The sequence below is a fragment of the Schistocerca serialis genome, chromosome 2 (genome assembly GCF_023864345.2).
Source record: "Schistocerca serialis cubense isolate TAMUIC-IGC-003099 chromosome 2, iqSchSeri2.2, whole genome shotgun sequence".
NCBI classification, from domain to species: Eukaryota; Metazoa; Arthropoda; class Insecta; order Orthoptera; family Acrididae; genus Schistocerca; species Schistocerca serialis.
This window is the reverse complement of record NC_064639.1, coordinates 165,827,455-165,852,612: the sequence shown is the minus strand read 5'-3', so window position 1 is coordinate 165,852,612 and position 25,158 is coordinate 165,827,455. Positions and strand designations below refer to the sequence as shown.

Sequence of the window (25,158 nt, the reverse complement as noted above, 5' to 3'; positions counted from 1 at the left end):
TATCAGTAAGAATAGCAACTGTGGAAGAATGGCTGCAAGTATGGACAGTATAAAAATATTTATGTCTTACTTTAATGAGTATTCAACAGAGGTTGTAATCATAGACACGTACAAACCAACCACAGATGAGGTACCTTTTCAGCATATAAGCACACTGCAACTCAGCAGTTTCATGACCAACAAACTTAAGAAGTACACATTAAGTTCACACTGAATGATGAAATAGTTCTTAGATATTACAACTCTGAGTACTGACATCAATCAGGTCTAGAATTTATCAGGTGTAGAATTAGGGAACATACTCGTCCATCCTTACACAACCCCTGCTCCCAATTCCTTACCTCATGGCTCCTATGCCTGTAATAGACTTAGATGCATGACCTGTCCATTACATCCTCCCACCACCACCTACTACAGTCCGGTCACTAACATTACCTACCCCATCAAAGGCAGGGCTACCTGTGAAACCAGTCATGTAAACTACAAGCTAAGCTGCAGCCACTGTGCTGGATTCTATGCAGGCATGACAACCAACAAGCTGTCTGTCCATGTGAATGACCACCGACAAACTGTGGCCAAGAAACAAGTGGACCACCCTGGTGCTGAACACGCTGTCAAACATGATATCCTTCATTTCAATGACTGCTTCACAGCCTGTGCCATATGGATCCTTCCCACCATCACCAGCTTTTCTGAACTGTGCAGGTGGGAACTTTCCCTGCAATACATCCCGTGTTCCAACCCTCCTGGCCTCAACCTTCATCAGTCACTGTCCTCACCCATCCAGCCCCTTCCCTGTTCCCATTCCAGCACTACACAACCATCATTCCATCATCACACCCAGTCTTTTTATTTCTCTACTTTTCCATTAATCCGCCCACCTCTCCCCATTCCTCCATCTAACCTGCAGCACTTCACTTTCCACCACCCCACAATGCATTGGTGCTGCTGCTTGCTGCGTGGTTTCAGTTGCCTGAGACTGCAGTTGTGTGTGTGAGTTGCATTTGCGTGCATGGGTGTGTGTGTGTGTGTGTGTGTGTGTGTATGTCTGTCATCTATTGTTGACGAAGGCCTTAATGGCTGAAAGCTTTAATTGTGAGAATATTTTTGTTTTGCCTATCTGCGACTCAGCATCTCTGCTATGTGGTGAGCATCAACTTTCCTTTCATAATATTGTTACATTCCATCCTGGATTTTCCATTGATTGATTACAGAACATATTATACATAGTACAGCCCAGGTCTGTTAAGACCTGGGAGACTACATTCTGGGGAGAGCTGAACAACGTACACCTCTTCCCCCATATGTCTTGTGAAATGACCACAATGAGAAAATTTGATAAATTGTGCTGGGGGCAATAGGATGGTTTTGTGGCATGAGGATATTTGATTGCACGTAGTTATTGGTCTCATGAGCATTCCCTAGGTCCATTCCTAAGAACATCAACCTTTCATCAGAAGACAGGACAGCCAGGCACACCCTAAGAGTAGATCCTGGTCTAATCCCCGCCCCTGCAGACAAAAGTTCCACCAATGACGTGATGAGTCCCAGTAACTACTGGATGGAAGGCCTCTGCCAGCAGTTTGACTCCTCCACCTACAAGCTCTGCCAGAATGATACCATTCCAGAAGTCCAACATAACCTCCAATCCCTCCTGAAACCCATAGGCCTTTCCTATAACCTTTCCTCTGACAAGCTGAAGTCCCTAGCAGCGGGACTGACTTTTTGAAACTCTTTCTTTCTCATCCCATCTGTTAAGTTTCCCCTGACCTGTGATTATGGATGATTTTCCCAAAATCTACCCCTTTCGCTTGACCTCTCCAGTCCTTTTCCTTCACCCCTCTTCCTTCCCCTTCAACCCTTCTGCCTGGAAAAGGAGCCACTGGCACTGAAATCTTGCTGAATAATAATCTTATTCTATGTGTGTGTTCTGCCACCACTTGATGATTAGATTTTTTTGTCTATCGAATTATATTATTCCTATTGTAAAGCTATAGAGTGTACTACAAAATTGCAGATATTTTTTTCATTGATTACTCACTAATGAGGACTCACTAGGATGAATGGCTGCAGGGTTTGATACCTGGGATCTTAACCTTCAACATTCAAAAAGTTGGTGCCATCACTGGGGATCTCTCCTTGGGAGTCCATCTCTCTCCACACCCCAAAAACACCCCATGCACCAACTTTATACATGCTTCCCAAAATCCACAAACCCAAAAATCCTGGATGTTCATTTGTATCTGGATATTGTCCTCGCAGTGAAAGAATTTCTGCATTGTTGTTAAACACCTGCAACCAGTTACATGAAACCTAGCATCCCACATTAAAGATACCAACCACTTCCTTCAGTGACATTCCACAATCCCCAATGCTTTACCTCCTGGATCCCTGCTCATCACTGTTGATGCCAACTCCACATACACCAACATCCCTCGTGTCCATTGACTTCCACTATCTAACACTATCTCTCCCAACATCTTTCAGACTCAAAACCCACCACTTCATTCCTCATGCACCTCACCAACTGTACCCTGTCACAAAACTACTTTTCCTTTGGAGGGAAAGTATACAATCAAATCTGCAACACAGCCATGGGCACCTGTAGAGCAACTTCGTATACCAACCTATTCAGTGGCCCTCGAGAGCAAACCTTCCTTGTCCTCTACAACTCTGAACCACTAGTCTGGTTCAGGTTCATTGATGATATCTTCATGATCAGAACTCTAGGCCAAGGTATGCTATCCACATACCTTCATGATCTCAACACTTTCTCTCCCATCCATTTCATCTGGGCCACCTCTGCTCAATGTGCCACTTTTCTGGATGTTGACATCCACTTCTCTCATTAATTGATTCACACCTCTGGTCACATTAGACGCACTTACCACCAACAGTACCTGTATTTAAACAGCTGCCATTGCTTCGACCCCAAAAAATTCACTCCCGTACAGCCTAGCCACCTGCAGAAGATGTACCTTCTGTGAGGAGAACTCCTTACCCAGTATGCTTAATGTCTCACGATGGTCTTCACAGACCTGAAATAACTGCCAAGCTTAGACCACAGGCAAATTTCCCATACCATATCCTCACGCAACACCAACTCTCCCACCATCCCTGATAATGAGCTATGAAGGAGTGCCTCCCCCCCCCCCTCGCCCCCTCCACCCTGTCACTTGGTATCACCATTGACTGGAACGTCTGAACCATATCCTTTGCCAGGGCTTTGATTACCTATCATCGTGACCTGAAATGAGTGACATCCTACCCAAGATCCTTCGCTCCCCACCTAAAGTGGTATGCTGTTTCCCACCCAAGCTACGCAACATCCTACTCCATCCCTATGTCACTCCCACTGGCAACCCGTTGGAGAATAATAAGATCCCTGTGGCTGCTTCACAACATGGGTCATCTGTACTATTTCCTCCATAACCAGCTTCTCTGCACTATGCAGTAGGGAGTCATTCTTACAACACATCCTCTACTCCCTTAATCATCCTGACCTCAATCTCAAGCAATCCACTGTCTCTGCACCCTCCACCCAACAGTTTCCATTCCTCCATCCTATCACCCTCCCTAAATTCATGTCCAAATGTCACGTTCAGCATGGGCCACTACCCACTAGCCCCTACAACTGTGGATTACAAAGCCTAGCCTATATACCTGTCACCTCTCGTTCTCACATTGCTAGCCAGCAAGTGGACTGCTTCCATCTGAGCTGGTAGCCTTCCAGCCACAGTACCTCTCCCTGCATCCTGCCTCCCTCACCTTCTATCCATCCCACCTGACACTACCCATTCCACAACCAGCCCACCTATCAAAATACAAGCATTAGGACTGTTATTCCAGTTGGGACCATGGAGAGGTGTACACGTGTGTGTGTGTTTTTCCATGTGTATTTTACTCTAGCTTGTCGAAGGATAAACCTGAAAGCTAGCAAGTTTTCTTCCTTTCACCTGTGCCTATTGACAACATTTTTTGTTTGTATTTGTGATGGATAATACAGGTCATTGAGATACTTTTGAGCATGGTGGCTACATACTGATTCATTTGTATCATTTTAATCATCAGTAAAGTCATGGAACTGTGATTCGACAGATCTGAATATGGATGTATTGGCTTAATAGTTCCCTGATTGATCCGTTTCCAAGATAAGGGCCTAGGCGTGATGACGTTATAGGAAGAGAGACAATCACAGACATTTAAAGCCCTATTTACTAAAATGGTATCTGTTCTTTCGGACATGTCCGAAAGAACAGATACCATCGGTGACCAAGCAGCTCGTTATAATGAAATTACAAACGGAGGCACTATGAATGTAGTGCGGGACAATACGTTGAAAATGTGGGTTTCGCGGGAGGCGTGCCAGAGATATATCCCTGCAGTCGCACTATCCTCTGTGTCCTCGGTGGCTCAGACGGATAGAGCGTCTGCATGTAAGCAGGAGATCCCGGATTCGAGTCCCGGTCGGGGCACACATTTTCATCTGTCCCCGTTAACGTATGTCAATGCCTGTAAGCAGCTAAGGGTGTTCATTTCATTGAAATTTAAAGCCCTTTCTGAAGACATTTCCCATGTATATGAAGATTTTATTTTTTTATGCAGAAATGAGATGACTGTATCAGGGTAAAATGCTGGAGCAGTTTCTGAATTTGACACATGAGATTGAATTTTTTATGACTAAAAAGATTGGAAATATCTCCATATCAAAAAATTCAGATTTTTGGTGTGACTTAGCATTTTTGACCTATGTTACTAATCATTTAAATACATTAATTATATGGCTTCAAATCAGAAATCAATTACTTACTCAATTTTATGGCCATATTATGTCTTTTCACTGTAAGTTAAATATGTTGCAAACCTAACTGAATTCAGGCAGTTACCGTATTTACTCAAATCTAAGCCGCACTTTTTTTCTGGTTTTTGTAATCCAAAAAACCGCTTGCGGCTTAGAATCGAGTGCAAAGCATGCGGGAATTCTGAAAAATGTTGGTAGGTGCCGCCACAACAAACTTCTGCCGTCGAATATATGTAGCGCTACACAGGCATGGTTTGTAGGCACAAAGATAAATACTGGTGCCAAAACCTCTGCGGCAGTAAATAAATTAAAAAAAAAAGGTGGAAGACGAGCTTTTTTTCTCCACCCCGAGATTCGACCACTGCATTTTCATACATTATCCAACAAAGTAAATACAAACTCCGTATTGTTCATCTTCGAATGTAGCAGATTTTCAGTGTACTAAGAAAATCCGACTGGAATGTTTGTCAATATGGCCAACTCTACGTTCTGAAATTTTTCCTGCCTGTGACAAGAGATGGTTGCTAATAGGAACTTTTATGAGTTGTGAATCACATGCAGTATTCTCTTCACCATAAGAATAATACGAAAATAAACATTTTGCCATGTTTTCTTTCATGTTTGCTGCTATCTCATTTAAATCCTGCCTGCCTAATAAACTACGAAACTAGAGTGAGACAACAGCAAACGCGAAAGAATATATGTATCGTGTCATGTTTATATTCGTATTAAGTGATACAGTCAGAAATGAAGCGCGGCAACTGGCTTGATTTTCAAATCTAATTCTAATTTCTGTGCAGAATTTGATGCACTAAAGAAGCGGCCACAAAGATTTTCAAACGGAGAAAAATTTTCGCCTAACTCTTGTTCAGAACATGTTCTATCATATGCAGTCTATTATTTGGTTCTTGTTGATCATTATCAAAGAAAGCAGCAGTGTAAGTAACAACAAATAGCAGTCTCTTGCCATTGTTTCGCTAATGAGACGATTCCTCTCTCTTTTTTTTATTGTTAGCGGCAGTAGCGCGCACAATAGCAAGCCATGCCGCGAGCGGCGACAGTCCGTGAACACGCACTATCAGAATGCGACAAACAATGTATGACACAGTACAGTAATGCATTTTCAGCTTAGAGTGACATAAACACCTATAACAAAGAAAACAGCACTTATCAGATCGAAGCAAAGTAAGCAATAGATTCAAACCAGACGAAGCACGTGAAAAAGGAACGGTACCCGTATAAATACGGACGGAGCGCCTGACGCATAGCAATGGCTACCTGGTAAAGCTTAACTGCTAAGCTTACGACTCGAACCAAACTACTGTAGCTGTATCGCCATTCATTAGACCTAAATTGTGTCTCATATTACAATGGACCAACTTTGATTCGATTTCGAGGTGCGGCCTAAAACTTTTCTCTTCCCTTGAATTTCGAGTCTCAAATTTCAGGTGCAGCTTAGATTCGGGAAATTTTTTTTTCCTTTATTTCGAGTCTCATTTTTTGGGTGCGGCTTAGATTCGAGTGCGGCTTAGATTCGAGTAAATACAGTACATCTATTTTCATAATTACTAAAATGAATTAGGAAAGAAACAAACCAACTACAAGAGCATATGTGATAAAATAGTTGGTAGCTTGAGATCCCTCCAAGGCCTGTTTCACTGATTTTCACAAGGCAAAGTTATTGTTAGATTTATTTTGCAACCCTTGCGCCATTGTGTCTGAGAATGTGCATGAAGCATAGCAAATGGAACTCACTGACATTCATAATGATGAGACTCTGTACATGGAATTCTCTGCAGCAAGTCTGTTGAATTTCCTTCATTGTGTCAGTAGAAACCATAACAACTCATTGGTAGGTAATGCATTAAAATACACAAAAGTATCTGGACACCCTCCATATTGGGTGCATTGTGCTGCCACCTACTGCCAGGTACTCCATATTAGCAACCTCAGTAGTCATTAGACATCGTGAGAGAGCAGAATGGGGTGCTCTGCAGAACTCACAGACTTTGAATTTGGTCAGGTAATTTGGTGTCACTTTTGTCATACATCTGTACATGAGATTTCCACACTCATAAACATCCCTAACTCCACTGTTTCCAATGTGTTAGTGAAGTGGAAACGTGAAGGGACACATGCAGCACAAAAGCATCTAGGCCTTCTTGTCTATTGACTGACAGAGACCGCCGACAGCTGAAGAGGGTCGTAATGTGTAATAGCCAGACATTTACTCAGACCATCACACAGGAATTCTAAACTCCATCAAGATCCACTCCAAGTACTATGAGAGGCGGGAGATTAGAAAACTTGGATTTCATGGTCGAGCGGCTGCTCGTAAGCCACACGTCACGCTGGTAAATGCCAAACAATGTCTCACTTGGTGTAAGGAGCATAAACATTGGATAATTGAACAGTGGAAAAACATTGTGTGGAGTGATGAATCACGGTACACGATGTGGTGATCTGATGGCAGGGTGTGGGTATGGCGAATGCCCCATGAACATCATCTGTCAGCATTTGTGGTGCCAACACTAAAATTCGGAGGCAGTGGTGTTATGGTGTGGTCATGTTTTGCATGGAGGGGGCTTGCACCCCTTGTTGTTTTGCGTGACACTATCACAGCACAGGCCTACATTGTTGTTTTAAGCACCTTCTTGCTTCCCACACTTGAAGAGCAATTTGGGGATGGTGATTGCATCTTTTCAACCTGATCGAGCACTTGTTCACAATGCATGACCTGTGGTGGAGTGGTTACACAACAATAACATCCCTGTAATGGACTGGCCTGCACGGAGTCCTGACCTGAATCCTATAGAACACCTTTGGGATGTTTTGGATTGCTGACTTCATGCCAGACCTCACTGCCCAACATTGATGCCTCTCCTCAGTGCAGCTCTCCATGAAGAATGGACTGCCATTCCCCAAGAAACCTTCCAGGACATGATTGAATGTATACATACGAGAGTGGAAGCTGTCATCAAGGCTAAGGGCGGACCAGCACCATATTGAATTCCAGCATTACAGATGGAGGGCACCATGGACTTGTAAGTCATTTTCAGGCAGGTGTCCACCTTGTGTTAACTCATGTATGTGAATCAACTTTTCCTAAATGCACATTAACAAATCAAAAACTAGGGATCACTTGATGTATGACAATTTTGCACTTGTCTTTGACAAACTGGACCAAACATCAAGCAACTGTGAAATCTGTGGAGTGTTTCAAATTAAATTGTGTAATTAATGTTTTTCTAATTAAAAAAAAAAAAAATAAAAAAAAAAAGAAGTTGTAATTATATTTCTTAAATAAACTGAATATTTGTGAAACAAATTACGTGAACTAATTATGTATGTGGCTATCCCGCCCACTCACACACACACACACACACACACACACACACACACACACACACACACACATACACAAAAGAAATGGGTTTGCAGGCCATGGTACTTGAGAGTCTCTACACCCCTGCATTACACAGTTTATTTTGGGAAACATCTCAAAGTTAAGATGAAAATTTTAGGCAATAGATGGCTGGTTTGCAAGAATTTATTTTTATAGATTTTTCGTTGCAAGTTCCTTAATGTGACAGAGTCATAAATATAAAATCATGAACTGTTTAATCAACAAAGATTTAGAATCAGCTGTTTATCTACTCATTTTGTTACATTGTATATTAATAGGGGGCAATCACTACATAAAAGAAGAGAGAAAGGAAAAGAGAAAAAAAGACGATCACCAGTTTTTTATGTAGACAATAGCACAGTCTGTTACGTGGTAACACTCCTTGCACTGCCTTCTATTTCTGATAAATCGGCCTCAGTATCCATAGTCCTACATATTAGCAGTAATAAAAAAAACATGAATTATTTATCTAGGGATTGTGCATTTAAAGGTAATGCTCACAGGATTTCCAAATATAATTGTTCACTGTCAATAGAGAGGCATAATTTTAAATAATGTTTTTGTGCCTTCTTATTTCATATTGTAAAATTTAATTGTTATATATACAATGAAAATTATTTACAAAATTTGATATTGAAATGATTTGTAAATATATTTTGTTTGGACTTAACAAATTTATTAATGAAAATAATCTGACAGATCTTAATGTTAAAAGCATGGCTCAAGTACACATTAATAAATGAGTGCCTATTGAGGCAATTAAATTCACTAGACCTGTGGTTCATTCTCAGAGAACCTCTAGAGTACATTGAGTACCTAGTAAAATGTGAATGCTTGTTGAAATACTGGTGAAAAGTACAGAGTGAAAACTTTTGAAACACAAATAATGCAGAAATTACTACCAACTGAAGAAACTGGATGCAGATAGAGAGCAGTGGAATATAGGGTGCAGTAAATCATCCCAAAGACTAATTACACACACCACAAAGTGACTTGCAGAGTGTAGATGTTGATACAGGAAAGTGATAACTGTGGATTTTCCTTTGTTGCACTTTCACTATTGGAAAAAAAATGTAAATTTCTGTTTCAAGACAACACTCTGTGCCATTGTCTATTACAGACAATTCAAGAATGTTAACAGTTTCAGAAGAGCAAAAGAAATAAATATTTTATTGCTCATATAACATGGATATCGCGATTTGGACCAAATCTATCAAATTTCCCTATTGGTCTGCATATTCAGTAATGATAACTTCACTGTGAATAACACGTGATTATGATCAGTAACTGATAATAGTGCTTTACATGATCAAGGATAATGCTTTTATATTTTTATTTTTATATGAAGTCTGATGTCTGCCAAATTTGCCACCTTGTAATTTCTTTTAAGTTTTTCAGTTTAATGTATGCTCCTCATGTGATGCAGCACTATAACTTTAGTTCTACTTTTGCTCATATTTTTAATATCTATTATTTTATTTTTCTATCTCAGGAGTGTTTGGGCCACCACTGGGCAAAAAACTTGTTGTATTTGTTGATGATGTGAATATGCCTTTGAAAGAAACATATGGTGCCCAGCCTCCAATAGAAATTCTGAGACAGTGGCTGGACCATTGGACATGGTATGACAGGAAGGAAATAGTACCAATGAAACTAATTGATGTCCAGGTATGTCAATCAGTATTGCTTAAGGATGCAAATAATAAAGGAGGCTCTCTCTACTCAGTAATTGCATCATATTTGGTAGCCATTGAAAGGAAGAAATCGGACAAATTGAAATAACTCTCATGCTGGAAATGCTTACCTCAACCACCAGCGTACTTAGTTAGATTTAATAATGACGGGGAGTAAAATGTAGTGAAATAATGGTACTTATTATCATGTCATTGTTAGATGTAGCAGTTTTTGTAGTAGGAGTATTCATAAATATAAGAGCAGTGAAAATGAAAATATGGTGTTGAAAATTATAAATAAGTCTCATTAAATGTGATTCCAATGATGCCATAATCAGAAATCTTAAATGCTTATTATAATACTCGTTGTGTAAATGGAACAGCAGATGAGACTAGGAAAAGTTTGCACTAAGAATCACTCAAATTTGGGGGATAATTTTCAAATATGTAATCTGAACATGCATTAAAGAGTAAAACTGCTCAAATGGAATCAATAATTTTATAACAAGGAAACTTACTGTCAAAAATATCTTTAATTTAAAAAAAATAGTTGGACTGCCCAGTACATACTTTTAAGAGATGCAAAACTCAGTACACTTTATAGAAATGCATAAAAAACAATAACAACAGTACTCTCACCTTTCAGACCAACTACAGTGAGGTGCACTTAAGAAAGTTGTTGCATTATGTCTTCTGTGCAGAAAAGGATGGAGAATACTTTTCTGGCAGGGCCAATGTGCTCTCTTTTTCTGTGCCGTGCCTCACACTCAAGCTGTGGCATACCCAGGCAACATTGGGCCAGTATTTCTGATTCTGATCCTCCCTAAAAGAAATTTGTATGCTCAGAAGTATGTAGCTGCCCTTCTTAATGTAATACTTCTTGTGTTTGCTTTGTGCTACTCATAATAAAAACTACTGTGGCTAAGTGCTCTTGTCTTAGTCAAACTTTCTCAAAAGTCAATGCTAAATATTCTAAAAGTAACCTCAAGTGTATGCCTCAGACAGATATGACAGAATAAAGCTATTGGTTGGAGTGTCAGATGACTCTCTGTTAATTTTCACTGTGAATTGCTCTATCACTAGCAGCAATCTGGAGGGGGTGGGGAAGGTGAAGGGATAGTAGTGTACTGGTGGGGAGAGAGGTGAATGCTTTCTGGTGGAGTGTGAAGGGACTAGAGCCAACAAGCGCAGCATCAGGAGGGTGTGGGGTGCGGAGGTGGGGAAAAAAGGAGAGGACCAGGGAAAGATGGGTGACTGCATTGGCAGAGGGTGGCAAAAAAACAGGCTCAGAGATGAGAATGGAGAGGAGACGATTGGAGAGAGGGGTTGGAAGCTGTTGGGTGGAGGCTGTGGGGATGGTCTGTTACCTCACATTGAGGCGGGGTAGTCACGGGAACGGAGAATGTGTTGTCATTTTTTTATTTCTCAAGTTTTATGAACTTCTTTCTTGCATTAAATTTTTAATTATACTTCCTCTTCTTGTTGGGTGCACATGCGCGCGCACACACACACACACACACACACACACACACACACACACACACACACACGTAGTACACATTTAAAAGTGATGAAGATATTTCTAAATTTTCAAACTATTAATTCCTTTCTCATGGAGGATACAGAGGTAGATTGGTGAAGGTTAGAAAGATTAGAAAGAAGGGGCTTGATGTCCCTCAGACCCCAGAATAAGAAGGACCCAGCTGCTGCAAGAATAACACAACAGGAGGGATCCCCTCATCTTGAAGCCTGAGCTATCTGTTCCTTCTATCTCACCTTCCTCAAGTTATCCCTCTTTCCTCCCAGTGGAAGGAACTGTTAGTTCTGAAAGCTGTGAACAGTTTGTTCTTGTATTAAAATATTTCTCTAAGCAGTGGAAGGTAAGTGTTAGCTGTCCCTTTTTATCTTTGTAAATAATTTCTATGATGGAAGCAACAAAGGTGAACACTCACCAGTAACTTAATAATGGGTGACACATGGACATGCATACAACACATCAGAAAATCTCATTAGGTTTAGCTTTTTTCATAGTCAAAGAAACACTCACATATGTGACATCCAAATACAACACCCCTATAACTGTTACATCACAAGCTAGTGCCCATCCTTTCATAATTTACTTAACTATACTCACTGCCAGAAAAGGGTTTATATACTAATTTTTCCTGTTTCTTTTTTCTTTTTTGCTTTCAGATAGTGTGTGCCATGGGTCCAGCAACAGGTGGGGCTAACACAGTCACACCTCGATTTCTTCGCCATTTTAATGTTCTCTGTATTGATGAATTTGATGATTCAACAATGTTGACAATATTCAGCAAAATTATGTTGTGGCATCTCGACACAAGGTAAAAAAAATCTCAGAAAGGTATTTCTGATTGTGATACACCTGTTCTACATCATTAGAAGAGTGCTATAAGTTGCAATAGTACTAAATTAAAAATATCAGTAGCCATCCCAGAGCATTTTATGTAAGTAGAATACAAGACCATTAAAAGAAGGTGAAGAAGAGTTACTGATTGCAACTGTAGTTAAAGTAACATCATCTTCTCTTTATACCTTTGCTCCACAGGGAACACATCCACTTTTAGTAGTATCATCTCTTACTGAAAGGGCTGCAAGTGGCAGCTTTTTTATTTCACACACACACGCACACACACACACACACACACACACACACACACACACACACTCACACACACAATAAGGGCAGTTGGATAAGTGATCTAAGTGTCTACCAAACAGCAGCAGAGATTTGTACATGTAAAAAAAAAAAAAAAAAAAAAAAAAAAAAAAAAAAAAAAAAAAAAAAAAAAAAAAAAAAAAAAAAAAGAAAAAAATAATAATAATAATAATAATAATAATAATAATAATAAAAAAAATAAAAAATAAAAAAATTCAACCTGTGTATGTTTGTGCTTGCAAAACTCAAAAATTACTCCACCACTTGACTTTAAATTTTGACACAATGTTTCATTCAAATACATGTGTTTTTATACGCCTATTTTTAATATTTGTAAATTATATGTGTTACAAAAATGGGAAATATTATTACCAAAACTCTTGAAACATTCTAGACAAATTTACTTAAAATTGTGATATGCTATTGATCATTATGACCAGCTACAGACTGTATACTTAAACATTCAGGCAGAGATAGAATATATATCTTTTCAAACAACAGTGTACATGTTTTCTATTGAAACTGACTGCTGTAGAAACCTTCGGTTTTTTTCTTTCTCACAGTCAGTTTTAACTACAGTAGCAACCATTAGACAAATTACATTTCACATATACATTCTTTGCCATTATATATAAATATATTTTTAAACATAAATTGAATATGCAACATTGTGCAGTTTTGTTTTCTTTCTTGCAGATGGTTTTCACAGAAAAAAAGGAAAGTTATATTCTTGGTTTACTGGCTTGTGATTAGAACACTACTACAGAACGTAAATTTGCAAAAAGAATAAACAAGGCTCAGGGTCAGAGAAAGAAGGGAGGGGGACAAAGAGGAGATAGACAGAGCGGTAGGAAAAATGGACATAGAGAGTGGAAAGGAGGAGATGGACAGAGAGAGGGACAGGAAGAGGTGGACAGAAAGGGGGAGGAGAAGATGGGCAGAGAGAGGGGGGAGAAGGGGATTGGGATATATATCCAGTACCCATGCATATTAGAAACATCTGTTTTCTCTTTTTTTTCTTTTCCTTTTAACCAGACTGAGCCACAGCTACATGAGGCAGGGCATACCTAGTTTTGATATGTTTGTTAGCATTTTCTAACATTTATGTTGAATGTTTCACATAGACACATCATATACAGTGTTAAGTGCCACAGAAATGGAGAATAATGAGTGCTTTGCTGCAGTGAAAGATTTTTGTTTTAATTGTTTTATAGTTGCACAGAATGAAACTAAAATGGCCAGTATTCATCTCTCTACCACCGATGGCAATTGTTTATTTTAGGTTAATTTGCTTAAATGTGCTCACAAAAGTACAGGAGGTGAAGCTTACTCTGGCTTGGTAGTTCACACCATCACTCAGGAGACCATTGCTTCAGTATCGTAGGCTTTTCAAGTGAACGTGAACCCTAAACATTTCATGGAAAATCTGGGTATGTTGATTACTGACTACTGTCCATTATATTCAAGACTATTTTGACACAAACACAGGCAATTTTTCGATACAGTCCTCAAAACTGCATGTGTGTATTGTGATACATGACTTGTGTGAGCCCTGGGCTTAGCAAGGCATCCATAAAACCCTCCCCATAAATCCTTTGACAATGCAGCCATAATATTGTCATACAAAAATGTTCCTTTTTCAATACCTGCCAAATTCCATAACCCAGGGATAGACTATTACAGCACAGTATTTATAAAATATTATGACTCACCTGTCAGCTGAGATAATGCAGTAAAAGCAGGAGTGACTGCAAGAGGTGTGCAACTCCTCCACAAAATTGTGCCCATTTGAATCTCTCAAGGAACTCTTATGCTATGTTTACTCATTAGTTGCAAAATCTAACCATATCTGCCTAATTCGTTAGTTGTGATGCTCAGAAATTTCTTTGTCCTTTGAAAACTGAAAGAACTTCTGCGTCGACAATATTGTTTCAGTCACAGTGATTTCTGTGGAGTGGAACTTCTTGTTGAGCTTAATTGAGGACATCTGGAACCATGTTTGATGTTTGGTAAACATGGCACTGGATGGAACCTCCTCATGTAATGATGTCTCAGTTACTATAAAATGTGATAGTGATGTGTGTAAAATTTGTGTAAAAAGGTTAAGTGAGGTATCCTGTGTATCACCTGCAAGTCATGGTACAACCATAAATGTGTAAAAGTGAATCTGAAGTATATAAAAGATGAACATGAAACCTATAAACTGGACATTATAGAATGTAAAATGTCCAACCTTTCTGTTTGTTTGTTAGCAGAATAATTTGTGGGAAATATGCTCCTCACTGTTCTGCTACATCTTAGCTCAACTTGTGCCATGCACTGGCTCACACAGGACTGGGTCTGCAGAAAGAAATAATGGGACAAGAAATGTTCTCACAGTTCCTTCATTGAAAATGGACACAACTACACATAACATATAATACAAAAAAATTAACTTAGATTTTACATTCTCCAATTTTATGTTTAATGTGTTTCTACTGCATAATTTCATAGCCTCTGTGGAAAACCTATATGATCAGTGCTAAAAATTTCCTAATTTTGTGTTTCCCGCTAGTAAGGTTTACTAGATTCATTGTTTTCACTCAAAGTCTTACTTGACTTCATCCAGTTTTCTTCATATTGAACTTTTGATGTGACTAAATGAGTTATAAGTGACACCAAAGACAGACGGGTCACTCCGTGACTGATGTCAAAGTTAAGTGAATATTTTAGGCTGTTGCAGGAAGGCAAGACGTGAGAAAGGAAATGCCGATGTAATCCTTGATTGATGTTGTCCACACAACTTGCAACATTATTTAGCTTCACTGTGCAGTGACGATGGGTCGAGTATGTTTGATACTAATTTTTGCAGGAACTATCAAAATCACTACGTGGTGGCACAGTGAAGGTGACCAGGAATGAGGCTGTTGATTTGTTGATTGCTATAGTAAAAAGTTACTGTTTATGGACATGTTAGTGACAGGAGAATCTCAGTTGTAGCAATAACTCTTTAGGGGAATGGATATGTGGTTGTGCAACCTACAAAATATTTGTGACAAGGAAGAATATGAATGTCGATGAAGATTTCTTGGGTCTCCAGCCAGGCGGTAGCGTCATTCCTGCTTGTAGTAATATCTGGTCGGTCTTCTTAGATTTTACTGCATGTCGAATCACCGCAAACCTTGGTAAGATGTTCTCGTCTTGACAGTGTTGTCAGAAAGCCATTACCATTGTTTTATTCTTATTGCTGTTCAACACAAATTCTCATTCCACACAACTGATATACCAAGTCCTTATTCTTGCTGACCACATTACATCGCTATCAGCATACCTCAAAGTTTTCATTTCTTCTGCCTGAACTTAATGACCTTTTCAAACTAGTGCTTGGTTTCCTTTACTGCCTGCTCTCAGTACAAATCGGATAGCATAGAAGAAAGACTATAACTTTGTCTCTCCTTCTTCTCAAGTACTGTCTACCTTTCACTTCCTTTGGCTCTTACAAACATAGTTAAGTTTCTGTACAAGTTGTAGATAACCTTTCACTCCCTGAATTTATCCTTGCTGCCTTAAGAACTTCACGGAGTATATTCCAGTCAACACTGTCAAAGCTTTATCTGAATGTACAAATGCTATTGACATAGGTTTGCCTTTCTTAAACCTATATTCTGATATAAGTCATAAGGTCAGTATTGTCTCGTGTGTTCCTACATTGATCCAGAATCCAAACTGAGCTTATCTCAGGTTGGGTTCTATCAGTTTATCCATTCTAAAGTAATTGTTGTTGTTGTTGTTGTTGTTGTTGTTGTCTTCAGTCCTGAGACTGGTTTGATGCAGCTCTCCATGCTACTCTATCCTGTGCAAGCTTCTTCATTTCCCAGTACTTACTGCAACCTACATCCTTCTGAATCTGCTTAGTGTATTCATCTATTGGTCTCCCTCTACAATTTTTACCCTCCACGCTGTCCTCCAATGCTGAATTTGTGATTCCCTAATGCCTCAGAACAGGTCCTACCAACCGGTCCCTTCTTCTTGTCAAGTTGTGCCACAAACTCCTCTTCTCCCCAATTCTATTCAATACCTCCTCATTAGTTATGTGATCTACCCATCTAATCTTCAGCATTCTTCTGTAGCACCACATTTCGAAAGCTTCTATTCTCTTCTTGTCCAAACTATTTATCGTCCACTTTTCACTTCCATACATGGCTACACTCCATACAAATACTTTCAGAAAACGATTTCCTGACACTTAAATCTATAACTGATGTTAATAAATTTCTCTTCTTCAGAAACGCTTTCCTTGCCATTGCCAGTCTATGTTTTATATCCTCTCTACTTCAACCATCATCAGTTATTTTTGCTCCCCAAATAGCAAACCTCCTTTACTACTTTAAGTGTCTCATTTCCTAATCTAATTCCCTCAGCATCACCAGACTTAATTCGACTACATTCCATTATCCTCATTTTGCTTTTGTTGATGTTCATCTTATATCCTCCTTTCGAGACACTGTCCATTCCATTCAACTGCTCTTCCAAGTCCTTTGCTGTCTCTGACAGAATTACAGTGTCATCGGCGAAACTCAACCTTTTTAGTTCTTCTCCATCAATTTTAATACCTACTCCGAATTTTTCTTTTGTTTCCTTCACTGCTTGCTCAATATACAGATTGAATAACATCGGGGAGAGGCCAGAACCATGTCTCACTCCCTTCCCAATCACTACTTCCCTTTCATGTCCCTCAACTCTTATAACTGCCATCTGGTTTCTGTACAAATCGTAAATAGCCCTTCGCTCCTTGTATTTTACCACTGCCACCTTCAGAATTTGAAAGAAAGTATTCCAGTCTGCATTGTCAAAAGCTTTCTCTAAGTCTATAAATGCTAGAAACATAGGTTTGCCTTTCCTTAATCTTTCTTCTAAGTAAAGTCGTAAGGTCAGTATTGCCTCACATGATCCAACATTTCATTCAGTAAGTACAAAAGAGTCATGAAAATGTTCAGTTGATTCCAGTGCTAGATGCTGCAAGTGAGGTTCTGCATCATGGTGTGGTTTACTGTTAAAGTTCCTATAGTATACAACCATAGAAGACTCAACCAATATGCTGCTTCCTCCTATGTATATCTCGCAAAGAGACAATGGTGGTAAAATCGGAGAGATTTGAGCTCATATGGAGGCTTACCAGTAATTGTTCTTCTCTTGAATCATTCAAGACTTCAACAGGGCATGTGATACATGGAACATTGTTGGCACACACCGTAAGGTGGTTGTGAAGTATAGCTGTAGATATTAATCGCTCTACAAATTAAAAGTTCTTGAAGAATAAGATATGTTTTCCCTGTGTTTTTTACAGAGACATTAACACAAAAGAGGTCATTGATTAAACATTGGAAAAACCAGGATGGATTGTAACAATATTATGAAAAAGAAAGTCACTACTCACCATATGGTAGAGATGCTAAGTTGTAGACAGTACAAAAAAAATAGACTGTCACAAAAAAGCTTTCGGCCAATGAGGCCTTTGTTGAAAATAGGTGACATGCACACACGCGCACACACAGAGATACTTAGGCAAATGCAACTAACACACGCATGACTGCAGTCATGTGTGTGAGTTATATTTCCGTGAATCTGTGTGTGTGTGTGTGTGTGTGTGTGTGTGTGTGTGTGTGTGTGTGTGTGTGTGTGCATGACATCTATTTTTATAGTCTTTTGTTGTGCCTATCTGTGATTCAAAATCTTTGCTGTATGGTGAACTGTGAATTGTTATTTTTATTCATCTCATGGCGTACATTTGCAATCTATTTGGTTTGGGTACAGGAGACATGTCAAAAATTTATTTAACAGTTACGATGGTTTTCACATTAACAAATAACAGCACTATAATAAATAATAACACTATAAGGATATTTCTTGGAATATGTAACACACTATTTCCAGCTCAAATTTCCAGTTTGTCCTGCATGAATTGAGTAATAAAACTTCAGTGTCAGTACCTCATATAGCTTTCTTTTAAGTGAACCTAAATTCATCTGCATCAACTTGTTCCCTTTTAATTTATTACAAATTTTCATTCCCATGTATTGAGGTGCCTGGGCATACCATCTGAGGTGGTGGATGGGGAGCATAAAATTTTCTTTGTTTCTAGTATCATGTGATTGGAAAAAAATGGTTTCCCTCATAAAATTCATGTCTAGTGTACAAAAATATCATAATCTTATAAATGTATAATGATGGCACAGTTAGTATTTTAAGTTTTCTAAGTAATGGTCGACATGGTTCTTTGTGATTTGCAGTGCACTTATTTCAAATGATTTTTTTCTGTATTTTTAGTATCCGCACTATGTTTGTCGAGTTACCCCAAAACGCAATACCATACCTAATAATGGATTTGATGTAGCTTGTATTTGCTACTTTTCATGTGTCCATGTCAGTTGTAGTTGAGAATATTTTCATTGCAAATGCAAAGGTGCTCGGTTTGTCTGCCAGGTTTTCGATGTGTGCCGGCCAGCTCAAATTTTTATCTTCATTTTAACCTAAGTTTTGACTGAGTCAGCTTCTTCTATACCTTGGTTGTTATGTACAATCTTAACCTGCTCACATTTTGACTGTTTTGTTTTGAACTGCATCACGTGGGTCTTAGATATGTTTAGATTCAACCCATTTAGCTGAAATCAAGTTTCTATGGTACTGAGGGTACTGATCAAAGATTTGGGAATTTTTTCCGAATCCTGATCTTCAGCTAAGACAGAAGTACCATCTGCTAATAGAACTGATTGGGAGCTGATATTTAATGGTAAGTCATTAACATGAAAGAGAAATAGGACTGGGCCTAATATGTAGCCTTTGTGGAACACTCCGAGATATTTTTTTCCAGTCAGAAAAATAATATGTGCCATTTGAAGAAAAGCTAACTCTTTGCTTTGTGTTGAGTAAGTAGGATTTAAGCCATTGGAGGGCACTGCCACTAATACCATACTTTTCAAGTTTGTAAACAAGCAATGCATGGTTTACAGAATCACACGCCTTTTTGAGGCCGAGGCCACAGATAATGCGTGCCACCTTATTTCTCTTGTCTAACATATTTAATGAAATCAATATCTTTATTATATTTTACTTCTCTGTGCAGCTGCCTTTTCCTTACACTGGAAATTTTTATGCCTTATATTATTGCTACATAGTCTAGGTGGAAATGTTTCATTAAAGACACCAAGAAAACTATTTAGGAATTTCTCAAAGTTTTCATCGCTTGAGTTACAATGACCAATAGGCCATATTTCTATTTTAGCTTCTCACATTTATGTTAGCAAATTTTCTTTCTAAAGTTCCTGCTCACATGGGTTCTCATTTGTGAAATGTTCCTGTCTGTCTGTGGCAGCTCAATGAACAATCCACAATGTTCTGAAATACCTAGGTTTAGACAAAATTTATACACATCTTCATATACATAATTAGTTAGAACACTGTCAATACATGTTGCTGATTGCCCATTACCTCTGGTAGATTCAAAGGAATTCAATTTGGAATCATATTTCTTTACTACATCAGTGAATCTTGAAGCATGTAGCAACTTTCCTTTTCATAATCTTGTTAACTCATTGATTGTCAAAAAGTACATCTAAAAATGGTATGAGCAGTTAGAGGAAGTGGCCAGAATGACAAGAAAGCATATTGTCTCCTCTCTCTCTCTCTCTTCCTCCCCCCCCCCCCCCCCCCATTATTGTGTGTATCTCTTTACATTGTTACATTGCTTACAACTTTTTCAGTTTGTCTATGATTTTATATCTGTAGGTACTTATTTCTTGAGTCAGAATTACACACACAAAGTGTGAATGTTACCAAACCATCAGCTTAATACGCCATGTTTACAGAATACTAAGAAGAATGCCCGAGGGCATGCAGCTTTACTATATGGTTAAATGATGATTGCGTCCTCTTGGGCAAAATATTCCAGAGGTAAAATAGTCCCCCATTCGGATCTCCGGGCAGTGACTACTCAAGAGGACGTCGTTATCAGGAGAAAGAAAACTGGCATTCTACGGATCGGAGTGTGGAATGTCAGATCCCTTAGGTGGGCAGGTAGGTTAGAAAATTTAAAAAGGGAAATGGATAGGTTAAAGTTAGATATAGTGGGAATTAGTGAAGTTCGGTGGCAGGAGGAACAAGACTTTTGGTCAGGTGAATACAGGGTTATAAATACAAAATCAACTAGGGGTAATGCAGGAGTAGGTTTAATAATGAATAAAAAAATAGGAGTGAGGGTAAGCTACTACAAACAGCATAGTGAACGCATTATTGTGGCCAAGATAGACACGAAGCCCATGCCTACTACAGTAGTCCAAGTTTATGGGCCAACTAGCTCTGCAGATGATGAAGAAATTGATGAAATGTATGATGAGACAAAAGAAATTATTGAGGTAGTGAAGGGAGACAAAAATTTAATAGTCATGGGTGATTGGAATTCGAGAGTAGGAAAAGGGAGAGAAGGGAACATAGTAGGTGAATATGGATTGGGGCTAAGAAATGAGAGAGGAAGCTGTCTGGTAGAATTTTGTACAGAGCAAAACTTAATCATAGCTAACACTTGGTTCAAGAATCATAAAAGAAGGTTGTATACATGGAAGAATCCTGGAGATACTAGAAGGTATCAGATAGATTATATAATGGTAAGGCAGAGATTTAGGAACCAGGTTTTAAATTGTAAGACATTTCTAGGGGCAGATGTGGATTCTGACCACAATGTATTGGTTATGAACTGTAAATTAAAACTGAAGAAACTGCAAAAAGGTGGGAATTTAAGGAGATGGGACCTGGATAAACTGACTAAACCAGAGGTTGTACAGAGTTTCAGGGGGAGCATAAGGGAACAATTGACAGGAATATGGGAAAGAAATACAGTAGAAGACGAATGGGTAGCTCTGAGGGATGAAGTAGTGAAGGCAGCAGAGGATCAAGTAAGTAAAAAGACGAGGGCTAGTAGAAATCCTTGGGTAACAGAAGAAATATTGAATTTAATTGATGAAAGGAGAAAATATAAAAATGCAGTAAATGAAGTAGGCAAAATGGAATACAAACGTCTCAAAAATGAGATTGACAGAGTGTGCAAAATGGCTAAGCAGGGATGGCTAGAGGACAAATGTAAGGATGTGGAGGCTTATCTCACTAGGGGCAAGATAGATACTGCCTACAGGAAAATTAGAGAGACCTTTGGAGAAAAGAGAGCCACTTGTATGAATATCAAGAGCTCAGATGGTAACCCAGTTCTAAGCAAAGAAGGGAAAGCAGAAAGATGGAAGGAGTATATAGAGGGCCTATACAAGGGCGGTGTACTTGAGGACAATATCATAGAAATGGAAGAGGATGTAGATGAAGATGAAATGGGAGATACGGTACTGCGTGAAGAGTTTGACAGAGCACTGAAAGACCTGAGTCGAAAGAAGGCCCCAGGAGTAGACAACATTCCCTTAGAACTACTGATGGCCTTGGGAGAGCCAGTCTTGACAAAACTCTACCATCTGGTGAGGAAGATGTATGAGACAGGCGAAATACCCTCAGACTTCAAGAACAATATAATAATTCCAATCCCAAAGAAATCAGGTGTTGACAGATGTGAAAATTACCGAACTATCAGTTTAATAAATCACAGCTTCCAAATACTTACGTGAATTCTTTACAGACGAATGGAAGAACTGGTGGAAGTCGACCTCGGGGAAGAGTGTTCTGCACTTCCTTGGATCTTCTCCAATTTTCCTGTGAATCATATTTACTATGGATCTCAGACTGACAAGTGATAGTCAAGTATTGGTCAACAAAGGGTTTTGTAAGCTACCTTCTTTTCGGGTAGCCCACATTTTCTGAGGATTCGTTCAGTGAATCTCAGTGTGACATCTGCCTCATTTGTAATTAGTTTCATGTGCTCATTCCACTTTAACTCTCTCTGTATTCATGATCCCAAGTGTTTCTGGAAGTGACTGCACCCAGTGATTGTTCTGCAATCATGTAATGATATGATAATTGATCTTTCTGCCTATTTGTGCTCAATACATTACATTTGTTGATGTTGAAGATGAATTGCCAATCCCTACACAAATCTTTGATCCTCTGCAGGTTTTCCTTCATTTCGCTACAAGTCTCTAGCATTACAACATCTGTGTATACAACAGTAGCATCTGCAGAAAGCCTCGCAGAACTTCTATTATTATCCACTAGGTAATTAACCCAAAATTACTTTTATGACTGAAGATTTTTCTCCATTGAAAATGGCATACTGTGTTCTGTTTCGTAGAAACTCTTCAGTCAACTCACACAGCTAGTGTAATGTTCCATACACTCATATTTTGTTCATTAGGTTGCTGTGTGGACTGCACTGAACACCTTTTGGAAACCAAAGAATGTGGTACCTATGTGGGTGTCAGTGTATACTGCCTTCTAGTTTTCGTGGATGAACAGAGAGAGCTGAGTTTTGCATGGTTGTTGGTTCTGAAAACAATGCTGATTCCTACAGAGGAGATTTTCAGTCTCTAGAAATGAAACATGTTCCAAAATTTGACAATAGACTGACATCTGAGATATAGCGCTACATGCATTTATTCGATGCCTCTTCTTGAAAATGGGAATGAGCTTTTTATTTCGAATCATTAGGAATGCTTCACCTGTTCAGTGACCTGCTGTACAATTCTGCTAGAAGTGGAGCAAATTCCTTTGCATACTGCATGGAGAATCTCATCTTAGTATCCCACCAGTCCATTGGCCTTTCCTCTGTTGAGAAGTTTCAGTTGTTTTTCTATTGCATGGCCACTTATTTCAGTCTCTCTCATTCTGGTGTTCATGCAGTGATTTAAAAAGGGAACTACAGTGTGATCTTCCTCAGTGATATAGTTTTGGAAAAAAAATTTAGTATTTTGGCTTTCTCTGTGCAATCCTGTGTTTCAAAGCTATTTTGGTCACAGAGGGTCTGAACACAAGACTTCAATCCATTTACCAATTTACCATAAGACCAAAACTTCTTAGAATTTTCTGTCAAGTGTTGAATTTTACTTTCAGATCTGTTGAATTCTCCGTGCTTGGCTCTCCTTGCACTAATATTTACTTCATTCACTTTCTGTTTGTTTGTGGTGCTTTGGCTAGAATTAAATTTACAGTGAGGTTCTCTCTTTGCTTTAGTAACAGCTCTGAAACATGGCTGTTAATCCTCTGGGGGTCTTTCCATCTCTCACAGCTTGGTGCATATGTGTATATAGTATTTTGTACAAAACTGTTGAAATTTGTCTATTGGTGCTCAACATTGTCAATGCTGGAAATTAAAGTTTCATGTCGACTGCTCAAGTTATCTGATATCCGTTTCTTGTCACTCTACCTTAGCAAAAATCTTCCTACCTTTTTTTAGATTCCTACTTGCAGCTATATCCAGTGATTCTGTAAGAACCTTATGATAATTGATTTCCTGTGCTAAACCAACTGAGTCAAAGAGTTTTGATCTGTTGGCGACCAGGAGATAAAATGTGTTGCCTTCATGAGTCGCTTCTCTGATTAGCTGCTCAAAGTAATTTTCAAGTGAGGCATTTAGAATAATTTCACCTGATTACTGGGAAATTTACATGAAATATTCTCCAAGTTTCATCTCAGATATTCCACCAATACTGCTCCTGAGTAGGCATTCTATAAGAGCATCTGGTGACTATATTCAATGCACCTCCAACATTTATCTTAACCCAAACTACCACTGGCACTCAGCCTATCTTTGCAGACTGGTGTGCAAAACAAGTACAAAAGCAGGGCAGCTCTTTCTTAAGTGCCGCAGGGGTATGGCCCCACTAGGAATATTGTGATATAATTTTATAGCATGTATTTTTCCAGTATTGTATCAAAAAGTTTGAGTATGACATGATTTTGGTGTAGTACAAGAGATAGAGACCAGAGGTGATGAGGTCCAGTTTCCACTGCTCTGATGCAGAGACACAGAGTTATTCTGAGCTGCCAGTAGCCAGACCAGGTCTTGCTGCCACTCTTTCACTCCCCCCTCCCCCCCTCCCCCCAGCACATTCTTCAACTGTGACTAACCTGTTTTCCTCTCCACACACGAGAGTGAGGGCCAGTGTGAGATGGTCCATACTCACCTACACACCCCTGGCCCCTAAAATTTGAGTCATAGTGATGTGAACAACATCTTTCAATTTCTTGACATCACCTCTCGCCATACCTTATCTCAGGGCCATCTCAGGTGGACCCGCTGGGTGGACCAGCTCATGCCTATCTCCATTTCCATGGTGTCTCGTCCCCACCCTTGTCCACTTGTCTGTACATCTGCACAGTGCTTGGGGCCAGCAGCCTTGGGTCTCTAGCCAGAGTCATACTGAGATGATCCTGCACCGCTGGCAGAACCAAAGCTGCACTTCCCCCCCCCCCCCCCCCCCCTGCCCCCACTACCCCAGGGAAAAGCACCTTTCTGCAATTTTTCTACACAAATAAAGGAAATTTTGTAATTTGTAAGGTAGGTTTAATGAAAATGAAGCAATTTTGGCAAGTGAACTATGTAGATGAAAAATATTTCATGCAGCAAATTAAATGTATCATTGTAGTAGATAAATTAAAAATTGTACAAACTTCCTAAAACAATGGAATGCAA

The 25,158-nt window shown here is 39.2% G+C and overlaps 1 protein-coding gene and 1 long non-coding RNA gene across 2 annotated transcripts in view; one reads left to right on the top strand and one right to left on the bottom strand.

Annotated features, from left to right (window-relative positions):
* The window catches only part of LOC126456873 (dynein axonemal heavy chain 7-like), a 783,013-nt gene that overhangs the window by 257,250 nt on the left and 500,605 nt on the right, over positions 1–25,158 (top strand). The window contains 2 exon segments of the mRNA XM_050092694.1: positions 9,700–9,875; positions 12,074–12,225. Coding sequence (XP_049948651.1) covers positions 9,700–9,875; positions 12,074–12,225 — 328 coding nt within the window.
* Positions 1–25,158, bottom strand: part of LOC126456874 (uncharacterized) — a 392,629-nt gene that overhangs the window by 317,608 nt on the left and 49,863 nt on the right. The window lies entirely within an intron of this gene.